General features: G+C 38.8%; 1 protein-coding gene across 7 annotated transcripts in view; it reads left to right on the top strand.

Moving 5' to 3' along the window:
* IKZF2 (IKAROS family zinc finger 2) overlaps positions 1-17,814 on the top strand; it is a 175,562-nt gene that overhangs the window by 71,595 nt on the left and 86,153 nt on the right. For 4 of the 7 annotated variants that reach the window (XM_081340964.1, XM_081340970.1, XM_081340968.1 and 1 more), the window contains one exon: positions 14,423-14,692. In XM_081340964.1, the coding sequence (XP_081197090.1) occupies positions 14,423-14,692 (270 nt within the window). Of the gene's footprint in view, positions 1-555; positions 663-957; positions 1,192-14,422; positions 14,693-17,814 lie in introns of all 7 variants that reach the window. The other 3 variants (XM_081340966.1, XM_081340967.1, XM_081340965.1) reach the window with 3 other exon arrangements.

Here is a 17,814-nt window from a genome sequence, read left to right as displayed (position 1 = left end):
AAAGAAAGCCAAGAGCTCCAGAGGGAGATCTGGTAAAACATTAATTCACCATCTCCTGTGAATAAAAGTGACCAATAGATACTTGCAGCCAAAGGCCTGCATGAAGAACTTTATTGAAACAGCTAAAATGTAATATTTTAATGACAAGTGGAATGGATTGGACCTGTTGGCTAAAGCTGGCCAACCCTTATGCTTTGCAGAATATCTGATTAAGTCACTCTTAGCTCATCTTTTTGAACTTTGGGGAATTAAGGAAACTAGTTGATTTTCATTATGTTGACAGATCTGAAAGGAAATCTTTATATTTACTCAGATATCATGTTGATCAATAATAATGTGTACAAATATCTGGTGAATTCCCACCCTTACATGTGAAGAGTTTTAAGGTGGTTTGGGATTTTGTTTCAGCTTGCCACACATGCAGTCATAACATCTCAGAGTATTTTTGAGCACACAGAGAGAGCATTTTATTTATTTTCTGCCTTTATTATTTTTATAAGTAACTCATGGTGGTGAACATATCTAATATCTCCTTCTTCCTCCTATTTTCCCCAGAGCAACAACCCTGGGGGTGTTGGTGTTGGGCTGGGAGAGAGTGACTGGCCTAAAGTAACCAAGCTGGCTTTCATGCCTAAGGAGGGACTAAAACTCACAGTCTCCAGGTGATATTTTAACCACTAGTTCAAACTGGTTCTTATTAAATTAAATATTACTTAATAATTAAAGAGAATTGTTTTGCTATCAATTGGAAATTGCTTTTAAACCTCTAGAATGATTTAGAACATGCATGGCAAACTGCCGGCCCACGGGCTAGATGCATCATACCAAAACTGTGCCCACCCCTTTGCTGGGGGAAAAGTCACGATACATCACGTGACATCACGTGATATCGCAAGTTTGACATGCCTGATTTAGGACAGGGCTTTTCAACCTTTTCACCCATTGTACCACTTTTAGGATATGGCAACATCCGAGTACCACCAGTCGACTAGCAAGGTCATTCAAAACTTGACCAAAAAAAAGGGGAAATAAGTGATGAAGTACTGGTAGTCCTCGACTTACAACAGTTCGCTTAGTGACTGTTCAAAGTTACAGTGGCACTGAAAAAAGTACCCCCCAAGCCACAGACGAGCAAGACACCTGCCTGCCCGCCTGATGGCGCGCTTCCTCCTGTCCGAGGTTTTCATTTTTGTGAGTATTTCTATTGAAGATTGGCAATGGGGGTGGGGTGGGGTGGTTGGTTTTTATTTTTCCCCCTCTGCTGGCTGGTTGCAGCAGGTTTTGGTCACTTCACGTGACCCTGGGACACTGTGACCGTCATAAATATGAATCAGTTGCCAAGCATCTGAATGTAAATCACAAGACCCTGGAGATGCTGCAACATTCCAGCTGATCGGTGCTTCTTCTGGGCTCAGAAGTGCCAGGATCAGCACCAAGCTCCAGCTGGAGACTGGCACTGATTCTGGCGCTTCTGAGCCCAGAAGAAGCGCCGATCAGCTGGAATGTATAAAATACTAAGACAAAATAAGTGTGTGGAGTTATGCTGGTAGAAAGTATGAAAAAATATGCTTGATCAAGTGATGGTGAAAGAGGCTGTGAATGAGAAAAGAAACCACACACTAAATCCTCAGCTTAATGGACTGATAGGAAAAATAGTTATTTGTTGAAGTCAGGTGTTTCTCTAATTGACACAATCAATCAATGAATGTCTGTTTAAATTTGTGTGGGGTTCTACAGCACTCCTTGAAACAGAAGATGTAATATCACAGGGAGTTATCTAGTAGGTTCAAGTCAGTCGCATTAAGTAGTAGAAGGGGTAGTAATTTTGTCCATTATGTCAGGAAATTGCTACACTATAGGTTTACTGTATATGATACTATATATGATTGATGAAAAATATGGATATAAGAAAAGTATAGGAAATATATCTTTTATAAGGAGCATAGCAAGAAGAGAAAGATCAAATAATCTAATGATTCTAATCAAATGGAGCAAGCGACAGTAAAGATTAAAAGAGATAGAGGAAATATATTTTGAAGGTATGTAAAACAGCACTCATGTGATCACCACACTTCACAGCTGGCTTCCCACAAAGAGAATCAATGGGAAAGCCAGCAGTAAAATGACAAATCTCAGTCTCATGATGCCTTGCTTAAAAACTAGTGATGACAAGGTTTGTGGCAGAAATAAGGTAATAAGTCCATTGTCATGTGATGTCTTACTTATGAACGTTTCACTTAACCGTGGAGTTTCCAGCCCCAATACTGGTAGTTACACAAGGCCTACCTGTAATAATATAAGTAAACAACTAGGGTTAGAATGGTGATTGAAAGGATATGAAATATGACAGTGAGCAAAATTTCAAAAATTGAAAAATGATTTCATGTTGGGAAAGAGTATGCAGACTAAAACTTTGCTCTTCAGCAGATCATTGAGAAATATATGCGTTTGAGAAAGGAAGTTGACTGTCTTTGTTGATTTAAAACAGTATGTGACAAATTTAATAAGTTTTGATTATGAAATGTTTTTGGTGGATATAGTGTTGAAGATCTTTGCAGAAGGGAATAAGAACAGTATATAATGGAAATAAAGCATGTGTAAGAATAAGCACAGTGCACATTTAATGGTTCAGCATTGACCAAGTATTCTGAGTTAGATATCAAATAAATGACACCCACAGATTAAGTAGTAATTTTTATTATGGTTACAGATCAACTTACCCATAAATTTGTTGTTTTAAACTGTTTTATTTTTCATTATAATGATTTCTGTGGTTATTTTTTTGGTTGTGTACAGTATATAATTTTTTAACTTGTAGGTGCCCAGAATCAAAGCAGCAAGATAGGTGGCCATATACATGTCATAAATGAATAAATAAATTATTCCACAGCAGTAGCCATCACCAACTTGATTCTTCCCCTTATATTATTGCAGAGCATTGCAGGATCCCCTGTTCTTTTGGGATCCAATGTCTTATCTCCTTTTCCACAATTCTTCCTTTTCTTTCTCTTAGGGCTCACTGCCTATTTCATCAGCAAGGTCTGAAAGCTGTTTCTATGTGCTCAGGAGTATGAAATGTCTTTTACACCTCTTGTGTCTGGTTGTTATTCTAGTCCACAAGCTAGCTCATTTTTAGACTCTGTTCTTTCTGGAGAGTTGTTTTCTTTTTCAATTCCTGTTGTGGTGTCTCTGTGTGTGATCTGATAAATCTTCATCCTCCCCTGAGTGCTGAGGTGTAACCATTCATGGCTCCAATCCTTTGCATTGTTTTTTCATAAAATACTACTGTAGGTTTTTAATTATTTATTATTTATAAATAATAATATGGGAGGAGAGGTGTTACCTCCCGTTGATAGGGCGCGACTCAGTTTTGAAGATCATATAAGAGTTGTGGCCAGGGGGGCATTTGCCCAGGTTTGCCTGGTGCTCCAGTTGCGCTTCTATCTGGACTGAGATGCCCTACGTACGGTCACTCATGCACTCGTTACCTCCTGTATAGATTACTGCAATGCTCTCTACATGGGGCTGCCCTTGAAGACCACCTGGAGGCTCCAGCTGGTGCAGAATGCGGCCGCGCAGGTAGCGATGGGAGCATCCCAATACTCCCATATTACACCCCTCCTGCGTGAGCTGCATTGGTTACCGGTTGCCCTCCGGGTGAGATTTAAGGTGTTGGTACTTACCTTTAAAGCCCTACATGGCCTAGGCCCAGTATATTTGCAGGACCGTCTACTGCCGGGAATGACTTCCCATCGCCCAGTGCGCTCACACAGGCCTCCTCAGGGTGCAGTCGGCTAGACAATGTTGGCTGGCGACCCCCAGGGGGAGGGCCTTCTCTGTGGGAGCGCCAGCCCTGTGGAACCAACTTCCCCTTGAGCTCCGGATGGCCCCGGATCTCTGGTCCTTTTGCCTTAAAACATTTCTTTTAAGGTCCTTTCGCCTTAAAACATTTCTTTTCCATCAGGCTGACCTGGACTGACAGGGATTTTTAAAATGTTTTTAACTTATTATTGGGGCTGCTAGTTTAATTCTTTTTTAACTTTTGTATTATTGTATTTTTATTGTTGTTAGCCGCCCTGAGTCCTTCGGGAGAGTCCCAAAAATAAATAAATAAATTAATTAATTAAATAAATAAATAAATAAATAAATAAACGCCAGTTGCCAACCATCCAAATTTTGATCATGTGACCATGGGGATGCTGGAACAGTTGTACATGCGAGTACTAGTTATAAGTCATTTATTTCAATTCCATTATATGGCCACTAAACAAATGGTTATGTCAAGGATATTGAATATTCAAGAAGTATAGTAGTCCTTAGACCCTTTTCTTTCCCCCATCTTCTTAGAGCAGAGAAGTTGCTTAAATAAGGTTATCTCTTTTGAACTGCTTTTCTCTGCAGTATGTCTTTAAAAAGTGCTAACTAGAAGTTAGCAAGCTCAGCTCTGTGACTTTAATTAGTTCTTTAGAACTGGCTGACTGGCTGACACTGACAAGACCCTAACCAATTTCACATTAAAGACTTTGGAGGTGAATGCACCAGGCAAGCAGTTGGAGCTAGCACATTCCTTTCAATGTGTATGCCTCACTGTGTGCCTACTTACTCTCTTGTAATCCCTTTCTCTTTAATGAATGTAAATACATACATTAAATTGTTTCTTGTTAATTATCCTAGTACCTGTGTAAGCATTACAAAGGGCTATAAGATATGTCCCTTTACTAGGCTCCTTCTCAGAAACCTCTGTTTGGAAAGAGTATTTGTTTTAGCTGGACCTTGCTAGTTGCAACATGGAGTTAAAAATATTTGGGAAAATGGAAAAGCCTCAGAGGGAGCAACAGTTCAACTGGATCATCCCCAGACAAACTGGTTTTAACCAGGAAAATGCTGAAAAAATTCTAAGAAACTTTTTGCGCAACACTTCAGGCAATAGAGTATTTGCTTCCTATGACATTTTTCCTAAGTCTCAACTCCTAAACAGCTACATTCCTGAAAAATAACCCTTTCTCTGTTAGAGTGACTTCCCTTTTTCTCAAAGAGATTAGAAAAGAATGTAATATAAATAGCATGTTATGTCTTTTTAAGTGGATTATAACATGGAGCATAGAGAAAGTTCCAGGTTTAGTCTCATGATATCTATAGTTTATAAGTGAGCCTCAGGTAGCAGGGCTGGGAAAAAAAATCTTAAACTCTGGACATTGGCAAAAATGTGGTTATAGCAGCAGGTTAGAAACCAAGGGACCATGACTTCTAGTCCTACCTTAAACACAAAGGCAGCTGTGTGGCCTTGAGCCAGTCACTTACCCTCAGCCCTAGGTAGCAGATAATGGCAAAAACTTCAGAAAAATGTTACAAGGAAAGCTAAAGGGACCTGTTCAGGCAATTGCCGGGAGTCAACACTGACCTGAAGGCACAAAACAAAACAGCAGGAAATGCTGTATTCAAGCCTAAAAATTTAAATAATAGAAAAGAGAAATGCATTGACAAACCATGCTTGTCATCAGATGTAATATAAGGTCATATTTTATTTTTTATGTCAAACAAATTTAAGAACATTTCTGAATTTAGAGCTTGATTTTGCATAGTACAATATGAAGTGTATCCATAGACATTTACAATATGAAGTGTATTCATGAGTATTTTCTTGAGCTCCAGTTGGCTTTGTTACAATCAACCTGCTTGAGTAATCCTGCTTCACCAGCTTTGGGTTGTCTTCTGTTGAGAAATGAAACTTCTCATTGATAGTATGGTCACAATGTTTGTAATTCTAGGGTTTGCAGAAACTATGAAAAACCAAGAAACTAAAAAAAAATCAAAATATATCAGTCTCCAATGAAATTCATTTGAAATTAACAAAAAGGCACAAACTTTATGTCTTCTGTCCTGCAGAGCTCATTGTGCAATGTTGATTTCCGGATTTCTGTTTGGGGGTTTTCTAATACTGTGTTTTAAATGGCACTACTCATATACCATATTAGTTGAATCGAAGTCCCAGTTTGCTAAAGGAAATAATAGTAAAATATAATTTTATTCAAGCCTTATCTCTGTATCCATTTTTGGAGTTCACTGTATTGTATACTGACCTTGCAGTGACTATTCTGAATCTTCGGATGATAACAAGTTATCTTACAGCATTAATAGATTATATTACTGAACTTGTGGCATGTTGTGCAAAAGTCAGTAACTTGCTTTTCATGACTAGGGTCTAAACTTTACAGGTCTTTCCAGAAATTCCAATGGGCTTTGGATTATTTCTTTTCTTATAGCCTCTCATGCTGCATTACAAGCTACATTTGAAATTAGGATTTTTAGGAGGAATTTATAATTTAGTACACTAGTCTGGGATTATGCTTTACTCATAATATTAATGTGATACAATTGTGTAATATACAATGTCTGACCCCATCCTAAGAGAGAAACAATTTTACAAACCATAGTGGAACAGTTTACCTATTGCACTAAATAAAAACATTGGTATTGTAACTATAAAATAAAAGCATTATATGTGGCCTCACATATCCTTGGGAAAGATACCTGAATGAAAGTTATGCTAATGTTCAAATTCATAACTACCCATTTTGTGGGAAAAACTTAACTTTCATGATCTCTTCCTCACTCTGAACCTGGGGCATAAATAACCAGGGAATGTTATACTTTGTGTTAGTGTGTCAAGGTTCAGTCTTTATGGAATTTGTCAAGAATCATAGACACATTTAACGTATCTGTTTTAGTGATGGAATTACATATGCTGTTGGGAACTTACAATTAAAATGGGAATCCTTTGACTTTGGCATTATTATCCTACATGGTGAACTGCTGTAATTACAGCTAGAAGACTTCTAGATTTTAATGAGTTTAACATTTTAAATAAGCTGTCCCTCCATTTTCCTTGACCAGCAAAGAAAACGAAAACAAAAGTAAACAAACAAAAAACCAAAAAATCCCACCTTTACTATGCCAGGAAGCTGCTTAGTGCCCAGCAATAGAACTTGCTTCTTGTTGTATTCAGCAACCTGGAAGTATACTCTGGGAATTCCTCCATGCAGAAATATAGAGGTTGTCCAATAATCAGTACTTTGAACTCTTAGCAGATTGAGAGATCTATTCTAGATCATGTACTGTACTTAGAATTTCTTAATTTTTTTCTAATAGACATTCAAATTAGTGAAGGCATAATTACTGATGAACAGAGGAGATGAATGGCAAATATTTCATATGAGCAATTAAAAATATTTTCTGTGTGCTTTTTCCCTTTGTCTTTCTTGTGGTTTAAAAATGCTAATGTGAGAAAATAAGCATAAGCCAAAGGTGTTGGATGAACACTGCAGAAACAACAAGTTGATACACAGATGTATAGATTTAATGAGATATCACCATGCTGTTTATTTATTCCAAGAACAATGGTAAGAACAAGACAAGTTCACAATCTGAACTAGTTTTATATATATATATATATATATATATATATATATATATATATATATATATATATATATATATATATACCCCGTATATGTATATGTATATGTATATGTATATGTATATGTATATGTATATGTATATGTATATATGTATATATATATATATATATATATATATATATATATATATATAATACCATCTGTTGCTGCAGACAGAACAATATAAATGTAAGGCTGGATGAGCCAAAACCCCTGTCCTCCCCTGTCCCTCCCCCCTCCCCCGTGACAGCTATTTATTTGCAAATTTTCAAAACTGAATAATAACACTAGAATGGATTAGGGTCCTCTGCAGAAACATGAGACAGAAAGGACACTACGTATTTTGTTCTAGTATTCAGCACTTTGGTCTTTCAGTGATTGGAGGTTTTTTTGCTGCTTCTTTACATTTGAGTATCCTTGCATTCCTTTTACTTATATACGTATTATATTATAGAAATCCAAATTGCTTTAATTTCACCAAATGTTTTAGTGATGAAATGTAGAGCTGTGTACATATGTCAAAGAAAATCTTCAATTATGGCAAAAATATCAAGAAAACTTTCTTCCCAATCATTTGCATAGCCACAATAAAATAAAAAGACATGAGGCTTAAAACTTTTCGAATCCTTTTATTCACAGCTAAGGCAATAAACAAGGTCACGTGGCATATATTCTTGAGTGTTTGTGCAAACCGGTCACTTTTTTCAGTGCTGTTGTATCTTCAAACAGTCACTAAATGAATGATTGTAGGTCAAGAACAACCTGGACAGAATAAACCACACTGTGACATAACGGCAGGCTATGGCCATACATGATGTTCAGTGGGTTTTTAAAAAAAAGCTCTTCAAATGTACATCTACACTACAATGCCTTTACATTTAATATTGTTTTCAGAATATAAGAGTCAGATTGGGTCAAGTGAAAGAAAGGTTTATTCCGTTGTTTGCTTTTTATTTGACTCTCTATGACAGGGCTTTTCAACCAGTGGTACGGGTACCACCTGTGGTACATTGGCATCTGGCAGGTGGTACGTGACCATCCTAGAAAAGTGGTAGCGGGGAGGGGAATGAGTTGAACCGGTGGCAGCACCACACAATCCTGAACGAGAGATGGCTGGAGCTGCAGGGCTGTCAGGGCTCAGCGAAAGCACCAGGACCAGTGCCAGGCTCCAGCTGATCCTGGTGCTTCTGCTGAGCCCAGAAGAAGCGCTGATCAGGTGGAGTGTTGCAGCATCTCCAGGTTCTTCTGATTTACATTCAGATGCTTGGCAACTGATTCATATATATGACGGTCACATTGTCCCAGGGTCATGTGAAGTGACCAAAACCTGCTGCAACCACCCAGCAGATGGGGGGAATAAAAACCAAAAACCAACTCCACCCCCGCTGCCAATCCTCAACAGAAATGCTCACAACAATGAAAGCCTCGGACAGGAGGAAGAGTGCCGCCAGGCAGGCAGGCAGGCAGGTGTCTTGCTCAGCTGTGGCTTGGGGGGCACTTTTTTCAGTGCCATTGTAACTTCGAACAGTCACTAAGTAAACGGTTATAAGTCGAGGACTACCTGTACTTCATCACTTTTTTCCTTTTTTTTTTTAGTCATCAGGTTTTTGACACCTTGCTAGGTGACTAGTAGTACTTGGCTATTGCCATATTGTAAAAGTGGTACAATGGGTGAAAAGGTTGAAAAGCCCTGCTCTATGAGACATTTTTATGAAAGGTGGGATACAGATGGAATACATAAATATGCAGTTCACAGTTACTGTCAGGACCCACTTCAAAACCTCATCCCAAGAAAGCAGAACTCATGGAAGTGAACTCTTCCCAAAAGTACTTTTATTAGGAGAAGCTGATAGCAGGCATAATAGACAGGATCTGAGGTTTTCCCGCGCAGATCGATAGGTTAAAGTGTCCCCAAGCAAACCCCACCCCATAGTTCGCCCAGTTGTTTCAAATCGGCCAATTCACAGGTGTTAAGTCCATCATGAGAAAGGGGAGATAACATCAGGCCGGCTCTGGTTGTAACAGCGATGTTTAGGCGGCTCTTCACACTTTCTTTTGAGAGCACAGAGATAAGCCAGTTGCCGAAGGTTACATTCATTTCTTCCTCCCCCCTTTGCTAGCTGACAGTAAGCAAGAAGAAAGTTCAGAAAGAAATAACGCAGGAATGCAAAGTGTTAGTTACATTGTAGCAATAGAGGAAGTCAAGGCAATAAACCCACGAGCATTCCCCCCTCCCCTCCAGGAGTATGGCAGAACCCAGGGAGAGAAGAGAATGGAATTTGGGTCAGGGAAACAATAGGAAGGAGACATAGGAAAGCAAGATAGATATGGGTTCTGACAGTTACTTAGATAGTGAGATGGGTGGTATATACATTTGATTAATAAATAAAAATAAATATATCAGTAGCCTCTGGTGTGTGGGATGGCTGTAATCTTCTACCTCCTCCTATGTGGCTGTTCATCCTCTAATGCAGTTTTTCAAACTTGGCAACTTTAAAATATCTGGACTTCAACTCCCAGAATTCCCAAGCCAGCAAGCTGTTTGAACAATACTTCTCCCATGCATCTGTTTCTCCAGTGCTGCTCCAAAAAGGACCCACAGGCTCTTCTATTGCCCAGCATATGCCTGCTCCCAGCAGTTTGTCAGACCTGTTTTGAGATTTTCAAAACCAATTTGTGGTGGGGAAGCGAACACGCAATAAGCATAATTACTGTGTCTTTTCCTCAGCACAAACTTCATCATCATTATTGCTGACTGGAAAAGACTTTATATTTTTTCCAATCTTGAACAGGATGGCTACTTATTTGCTGCTTTTATGAGTGAGTTAGTGACAGTCTAAAGCAGTGATGGCAAACCTTTTAGAGACTGAGTGCCCGAAAAACGCCCCCACCCTGGCCCCCGCTCTGTCCCCCCATTCTGCCCACTCTGTCCCTGCCTGCCCTGCCCCAGCTCCACCCCTGGTCCCACCCACTCTACCCCCACCCACCCTGCTCCAGCTCTGCCCCTGCCCACCCACAGGGCCACTCACTGCCTCCACGGCCAGCTGCAGATCACCCAAGCAACCCAGCAGCATCCACTGCACGCGATGGGGCACGAGGGTGCAGTCTTGTCCCCGCTGCTCGGCTGCCATATCCTTATAGCTGCGCTGCTTTGCGTGGGCTGTGCCAGGGCGCGACTCTCCTCGGGGGGGCTGTTGGGGAGGAGGGGGCCGCAGGGGAGGAGGGGTTGGGACAATGGCGTGCGTGCCCACAGAGAGGGCTCTGAGTGCCACCTCTGGCACATGTGCCATAGGTTTGCCACCACTGGTCTAAATTGTGGGTCTCCACACTTGGCCACTTTAAGACTTATGGACTTCAACTCCCAGAATTTTGCAGCCAACCATGCTGGCTGGGGAATTCTGAGAGTTGAAATCTACAAGTCTTAAAGTTGCCAAGTATGGAGACCACTGATCTAAATGCGTCTGGGAGATCTAGGTTAAAAAAATACTTAATAGTGAAGGCTTACTCTGCAGGTAAAGAGGCTCTAGGCCTATTTTGCTCCCAGAGATTTTGGTCAGGACTGCTCCTTCTCTACATTTGCTTTCTGGGCAGAGCAAGGTTAAGGACTCTCTCCTTATCCCCTGAGATCTTGTGAAATTTTATCTGCATGTGGGACAGCCACCCGCCCCTGAAGAATTTCTAAGGGATCGTAGTGATAAGACTTTTTAGATAATTTTTAGTCTCTTGAATAAAATTGATTTTAACATGTTTAGTTTTGACAAAAACTGTGAATGTTTATTTCTTTGACTGTACTACTTTTGGAAATATGCCTTAGAAATACCAATGTTTTAAAGATATGGAATTTCCAATAAATTTTGGATCTTCTTAAACATTTTCTAATGCAGGAATAAATAGGACAGATTAAGAGATATCAGTGATACAGGGAGTGCAAAAATGAAATGAGTAAATTTAAGAAAAATTAGAAATAGGCAAGTTTTTAAGTAAATTGAAATCTGATTTGTTTCCCAGTTTTTCATTGTTTTTAAAGATTGGCTTGGTTAAAACTCCAGTAAATGTATACCTGCAGTGTATCAAGTTATGCTAGGCAGAAGAAATTACATAACTATTTGTAAAGTGTCACGGTGATCCCTTCTGTAGCAGCATTCCCCTCCTTGGAGAGTTGCAATTTTTTCTTTTAGTCGCAGAAGCAGAGCAAATGTTCACACAGCAACAAGTGCTTATGGCAGGTTCCTGGTGATGTAAAGACAGAAGAAAAGGACAAGTAGGCCCTTTTAATACTGAAAGCATTTTTGATTAGGGACCAAAGTTATTTTCTTTGGACTGTGGAACTTAATAATTTCTACAAAAAAAGTAGAGTATGGGAAAGAACTGCACCTAAACATCTGTGTAATTCAAAGCAGAAAGTCTTTTGTTTTATTGGTTATTCTTAAGTGCATTCTAGCCAGGATTAAGAAATAAAAATTAGTATTACAAGTTAAGGAAGACAGTGTTAAAAATATTTTAGGTATGCAATCAGTATATTGTTGCCTCTGTTAATTGTGAACTTCTTTCCAAAGAACAAATATAAGAAAGTTTCTGAAATCCCAAGCTTGTTGTTCTTAAGAAACAAAATATTAAAATAAATGTCTATTTCTTATCTAGAAAAATATTCATTTCCTTTATTTTTAAGTAGATGCATTTTCTCAATTTAAGTTTTTTGCATGCATGCATCTTATTTTATATAGAGAGAAAAAAGTGTACCAATAAAGTGTTTCAACAGTTTGGATTGATTTTGGAAGAATATTTAGTTGTTTTTATTAAGATTTCCACTGGAAGGGATAAAAACTCATGTTGCAGGAGAAATAGCTCAAGATCAATCCTTTGAATCCCCCACTTAAAGTGATTTTTTTGGTGTATTAGAGTAGAAAGAGTCTGCTTTGCCTACAGAGTTGTTAGTGAAAATATAACATGATTCAATATAAAGCAACTTGTATCTTTCTACACCAAGAGCCTTGCTGGAGCAGTGGGCTAATGCCTCCTTAAGTAACACCAGCTGCCTGCAATTAGTGCAGGTTCGCATCCCACCAGGCTCAAGGTTGACTCAGCCTTCCATTCTTCCGAGGTAGGTAAATTGAGGGCCCAGATTGTTGGGGGCAATAAGCTGACTTTGTAATAATGCCGCTTGGAGGGGCCCAAAAGCCCTAATAAGCAGGCATATACCGGTACATAGAATGAAGGCTACTGCTAAGCTTGTAAGCCGCCCTGAGTCTTCGGAGAAGGGTGGGATATAAATGGAATTAAAATAAATAAATAAAAATAAAAAAGCATGTTCACAAATTAGCAGGGTTGATCTGAATTTGAATTCATTCACCCAATCCTTTTAACTTGTAAACTGGTGCCCATTCGCATATTACTCTTAAATGGATTACTATTGAATCAAGTATTAAAGATAAAGGAAATGCACTCCTGAGATTTTGACTATTCTATACCTAAGACAAAATTTGAATCCAGTTCCAAATTTAAATTTTTTTTTCAAATGGCTACAAAAATTGTTTATCTTGGTCTTAAACATTTATTTTTATTATTATTATTATTATTATTATTATTATTATTATTATTATTATTATTATTATTATTATTATTATTATTTTAATAACCTTCTCTTAGATGGGATCAGCATTAAAACATGGTCACAGATTAATTATTTAAATACAAAGACAAATGGAATACCTATTTGAAAAGATATGTAATATCCACAGCCTTTTTCTCCTATTTTAAAAGAACATACTCTCTTCTGTTTTAAACTTTTGCTATTGGATGATAACCTAGCTGAAAGAAATATTATTGAATTAATGTTGAGCAAGAAGGGATGTCATGGGGTCATAAAAGTATAATTTGTCTTGAGATTAATATAGATTGCTCTTAACGATTTGACTAGTGTCCTAAACCCCTTATCTCAGCTTCATTATCAGATATGTTGATGATGCTCTTAGAATTTCTAGCAGTTATATACAGAATATTGGCTATTCCCATTGTAGCCACCTTGCATCTGGCAGTGCCAGTTTGGAAAAGGCTCTCTAAGGGAATAAAGAAAGGCATTACAGGGAATTAATGGATCTTTCAAATTTAATTGGAGTACCAAAGTTTCTAGATGGCAACTAGGAATGGGGAAATGGTTTAAATTTATCCCCTCATAGCAGTCCAGATCTCCTTAATCAAGGATTCTTGTAATAGGACATGCTAGTAACAGTAATATCTTATGGACTGTTAGCCTTAACTTGCTGTTGCCTGTAGTACCGAGTTATGGCTGGGCCCTACTCAGACAATGTCTTTTCTGATTTTTTTTCTTCCTAGATCAGTGACTTAACAAACCAGCCCTTTGTGAAATACAGTGTATTTTGTTGGGATTATTGAAGTTAATAGGTATGATAAAAATAGGAGAGCTAGTTTGATGTGATGATTAAGGCACCAGACTAGAAATTGGGAAACTGTGAGTTCTAGTCCCAGTTTAGGCAAAAAACCAGTTAGGTGACTTTAAACCAGTCACTTTGTCTCCAGCCCTAGGAAGCAGGCAAGAGCAAACTACTTCCAAAAAACCTGGCCAGGAAAACTTCAGGGACTAGTCCAGCCATGACTCTCAGGAGCCAAGACAGACTTGAAGATACATATGATATTTAAAATAAAAAATAGCAACACCTCCTGGTTCTGTCTATGTCCTGCTCCCTGATTTTATAGTTATGTCCTGGCTTGTTCATATCCCTAAGCCCATAATGTGATATACTCTGCAGAGCAAATTTGTAAGTTAACTAAATATTTTAGAATTTTAAAGATTCAAGAAAATACTTTATAAACCATATTTTGAAAGTGAGATTTAATTAATGCAATAGTATACTTGTGTATTATTTTCACAAATGAATGTAAGGGAAACAGAATTATTTTTAATATGATGTCTCCTCCTCCTCCTCCTCCTTTTTCTTCTTTTGCAGCAAATTCCATAAAGCGGGAAATGCAAAGTGATGATGAGGATTCTAACAGAAAGCGTCTAAAGAGGGAAGATGGGATCATTGGGCAGGATGAAGGGAGCAGTTTGGAAGAGCCCCTGATTGAAAACCAGGAGATTGGGGAGAACAGAAAAATGCAGGAGCTGTCAGGCGAGGGAGGAATCCGGCTTCCGAATGGTAAACTGAAATGTGACGTCTGTGGCATGGTTTGCATTGGGCCCAATGTGCTTATGGTACATAAAAGGAGTCACACTGGTAAGCAGCCAAAAGAAAAAAAAATGTGATGACTGCCTTTGGCATCTGATGTTGATATTGCCTCCGTCTATTCTCTAGTATTTCTCAATTGATAATCATGTGCAGTAATGGGAAATCCTTTCTTTTCAAACTTTGCTTACTAGGAAGTAAATATTAAAAAAACATACTTTTATGTTCTTATCTGTTTCACAGTAATATTTGAGAAATGATAACTTCCATATTAAGTCTCCTTAATATGAAGGTATATACTAAATTGGTTGTCTTTAAATATGAACCTCTCTTTTTATTGATTTTACAAAATCCTCCCTTTCTACCATTTCTGGAGCCAACTTGGTGATATAAAATATTTAATAACATTAGAATATCCTTCACAAGAATGACACAGAGACCGGTGACAGATTCAGCATGGAAACAGTCTACCAGCTACCAGTCTCTATATGCCAAGTAATCTCCATTTTTAGAGAAATCTGAATTTATTGAGGAACTGTAAAGAATGGCATATGGTTAGGGTGGACTCACAAATCAGATTTTGGTATGTTGCATATCCACAATGAAAACTATATTCATGTGTACAACTCTCCCCCCCAATTCTTAAAAATACCAAAAGCTACCGTGCCACAAGCTGATTAACACATCCCTATCCACAGAACTCTGGGATCAGCTTGCTTGGACATTCCCCTCTGTTTTGTTAGATATTATAGGAAGGATCTAAGCTGTAACTGCTTAACTAGATACAACCTTCATCTAATGCTACCAGTACATCTTCCTTGGTACTTCCTGGACTAAGATAGTCACTCTACTACCAAGAAACCAGGACTTATTTTTTTTCAGTTTCAGGGTTTAATATGCCTGTGGAGTGAGAAGACTCTATTCTTCCTGAGGAAACATTCATAAAAGCACACCATAGGGGGGTTGATGGAATTTTCTAAATGTAGATATGTTTGACATATACTTATCTCATAATGCATTTTGCCCAGTAATAATTACACTCCAATAACTTGTCTGATAACTCATTCCTGAAAGTGCTGATCTCTTCAGTGTTGTCTGAATAGCATTTACAAGGATTTCATTCATTCCTTGCCTTTCACAGAAATATTGCAGACCCATTTGGCAGGGGCCATGTTCACTTTGTCTCTTGTATTCTGCTTTCCCTTCATTCCCAGTGTAAGCTGCTTTCCCCAGACAGTGTCTTTTGCTCTCTTCCTCCAGCACTTTCCTCCAGAAATGCAGAAACAGCTTCCATCTTTCACACTTTAAATATATTTCTCCCAAATAATTTCTATTTAGCAAGCTGTTGTGTGAAGAGCAAGGAAGATTTGCTTTATACATTGATAAATTGCTTATATGAAAGAGAATAATCTTTCTCTCAACATTCCCTGCCTCCACATATAGTTGGCTTCTCCTTCTCTCTCTCTTTTCCTTTCCTCACAAGAAAGAAGGGAACAAGACTAATTCCCTTTGTTTTGTCCCCTGGAGGCTGATTAAGGTGAGATACAAAACAACAACAAAAGGGCTGTGTTGACAAAGGAAATTGTTGCAAGGAAAGAAGAAGAAACCAGTGTAAAGTTTTTTGTTGGGGAAGGATGGAGGTTTTCCTGGGGCGCTTGCAGATGGCCAGGCTTTATCTTAGCCAAGTGAAATGAAAATTAAGCAGAGCATGAGTAGGTTGTTCTGACTACTTAAGGACAGATGGACACTACTAGAATGGACAGGTTTGCTTTTTTGTGAGCAGATAAGATAAGACGCGGTGGCTCAGTGGGTTAGGACGCTGAGCTTGTCGATCAGAAGGTCGGCAGTTTGGTGGGTCGAATCCTGAGTGCCGTGTAACAGAGTGAGCACCTGTTACTCGTCCCAGCTTCTGCCAACCTAGCAGTACGAAAGCACGTAAAAATGCAAGTAGAAAAATAGGGACCACTACGGTGGGAAGGTAACAGCATTCCGTGCGCCTTTGGCGTCTAGTCATGCCGGCCACATGACCATGGAGACATCCTCAGACAAGCGCTGGCTCTTTGGCTTTGAAACGGAGATGAGCACCAGCCCCTAGAATCGGAAATGACTAGCACACATGTGCAGGGGAACCTTTACCTTTACCTTTAAGACTTACAGAGAGCCAGTCACCAGTGTTCCCCCTTTGTAATCATTTGATTAGTAGAGAGTGCCTCATCTCCCTCCTCCCAGCTTTGCAAAAACCTTCTTCACTTGTAAAGGAAATAAAATATTGGGGTATTAAAACCAGTTTTACCTTCTACTGGTGCTGATTAGAATGGCAATGTGCTAACCCAAATTCTGTCTATTGTGGCTGTTTGCCCAATCCCCCTTCAAGTGATTGGCAAGACTGCCCCATGAGTTTACTCCTGTGTAACCCAGCTACCTCCCTGGCTAAAAACAAAAGTTTCCTGTTTGCACCACACCTTATGACTGAAACAGGAGGAAGCTAGGACAAAGTGGAATGGTAAGACCCAGGAAGATAATCAATTACTGGAGGGACAATTTGCTTTTTTTTTTTGCAATTGTGCAGAAGAATCCATAGCCCTTTCAATTCTATTTTAAAAACTGTTTCTAAGACCTGCTGTGGGAGTGAGGGACCTATAGGAGATTTAACTTTATGGATGTGATGATTGGTTTGGCAGGGAACAGGATCCATCTGGTCACTTCAGTCCACACATTTCATTAACAGTGTATTTTATTGGTGTGCAGCCCATGTGACAGGACTTTGCCTTGGAAGTGAGTTGTATGTACAATGATCTGTCACCCTCTTTCAATAATTTAACAGTACAGAAGCCTGCATACCTGAAGTAGGAAACTCAAATGAATTTTATTGGGACTGCTCAACAGCAGAAAATTTCTACAATAATAAAATATGTTCTGGATAATGATCTCATTTCACAGAACAATTACTCTCCCTATTTGTATCAACGATGTTTCTGTTTGAGTCAGCAAAGTTTTGTATCAAGGAATTTCCACTGCTGTATAAAGGAAGGTCCCAAGTGATAGACCTATTTTTCAAAAAAGTAAGATTTCATCCAGAATAGACCATCTTCTTAATTCCTGAGTCTGAGATTCAGCTATCCACTGCTCCTCCATCTTATTTAGATTCAGCTTCTATTTGTTGGATCATATGT

The sequence above is a fragment of the Vipera berus genome (genome assembly GCF_964194415.1).
Source record: "Vipera berus genome assembly, chromosome: 1".
Classification (NCBI taxonomy): domain Eukaryota; kingdom Metazoa; phylum Chordata; class Lepidosauria; order Squamata; family Viperidae; genus Vipera; species Vipera berus.
The sequence above is the reverse complement of the archived record's forward strand: the minus strand, read 5'-3'. Positions and strand labels throughout refer to the sequence as shown.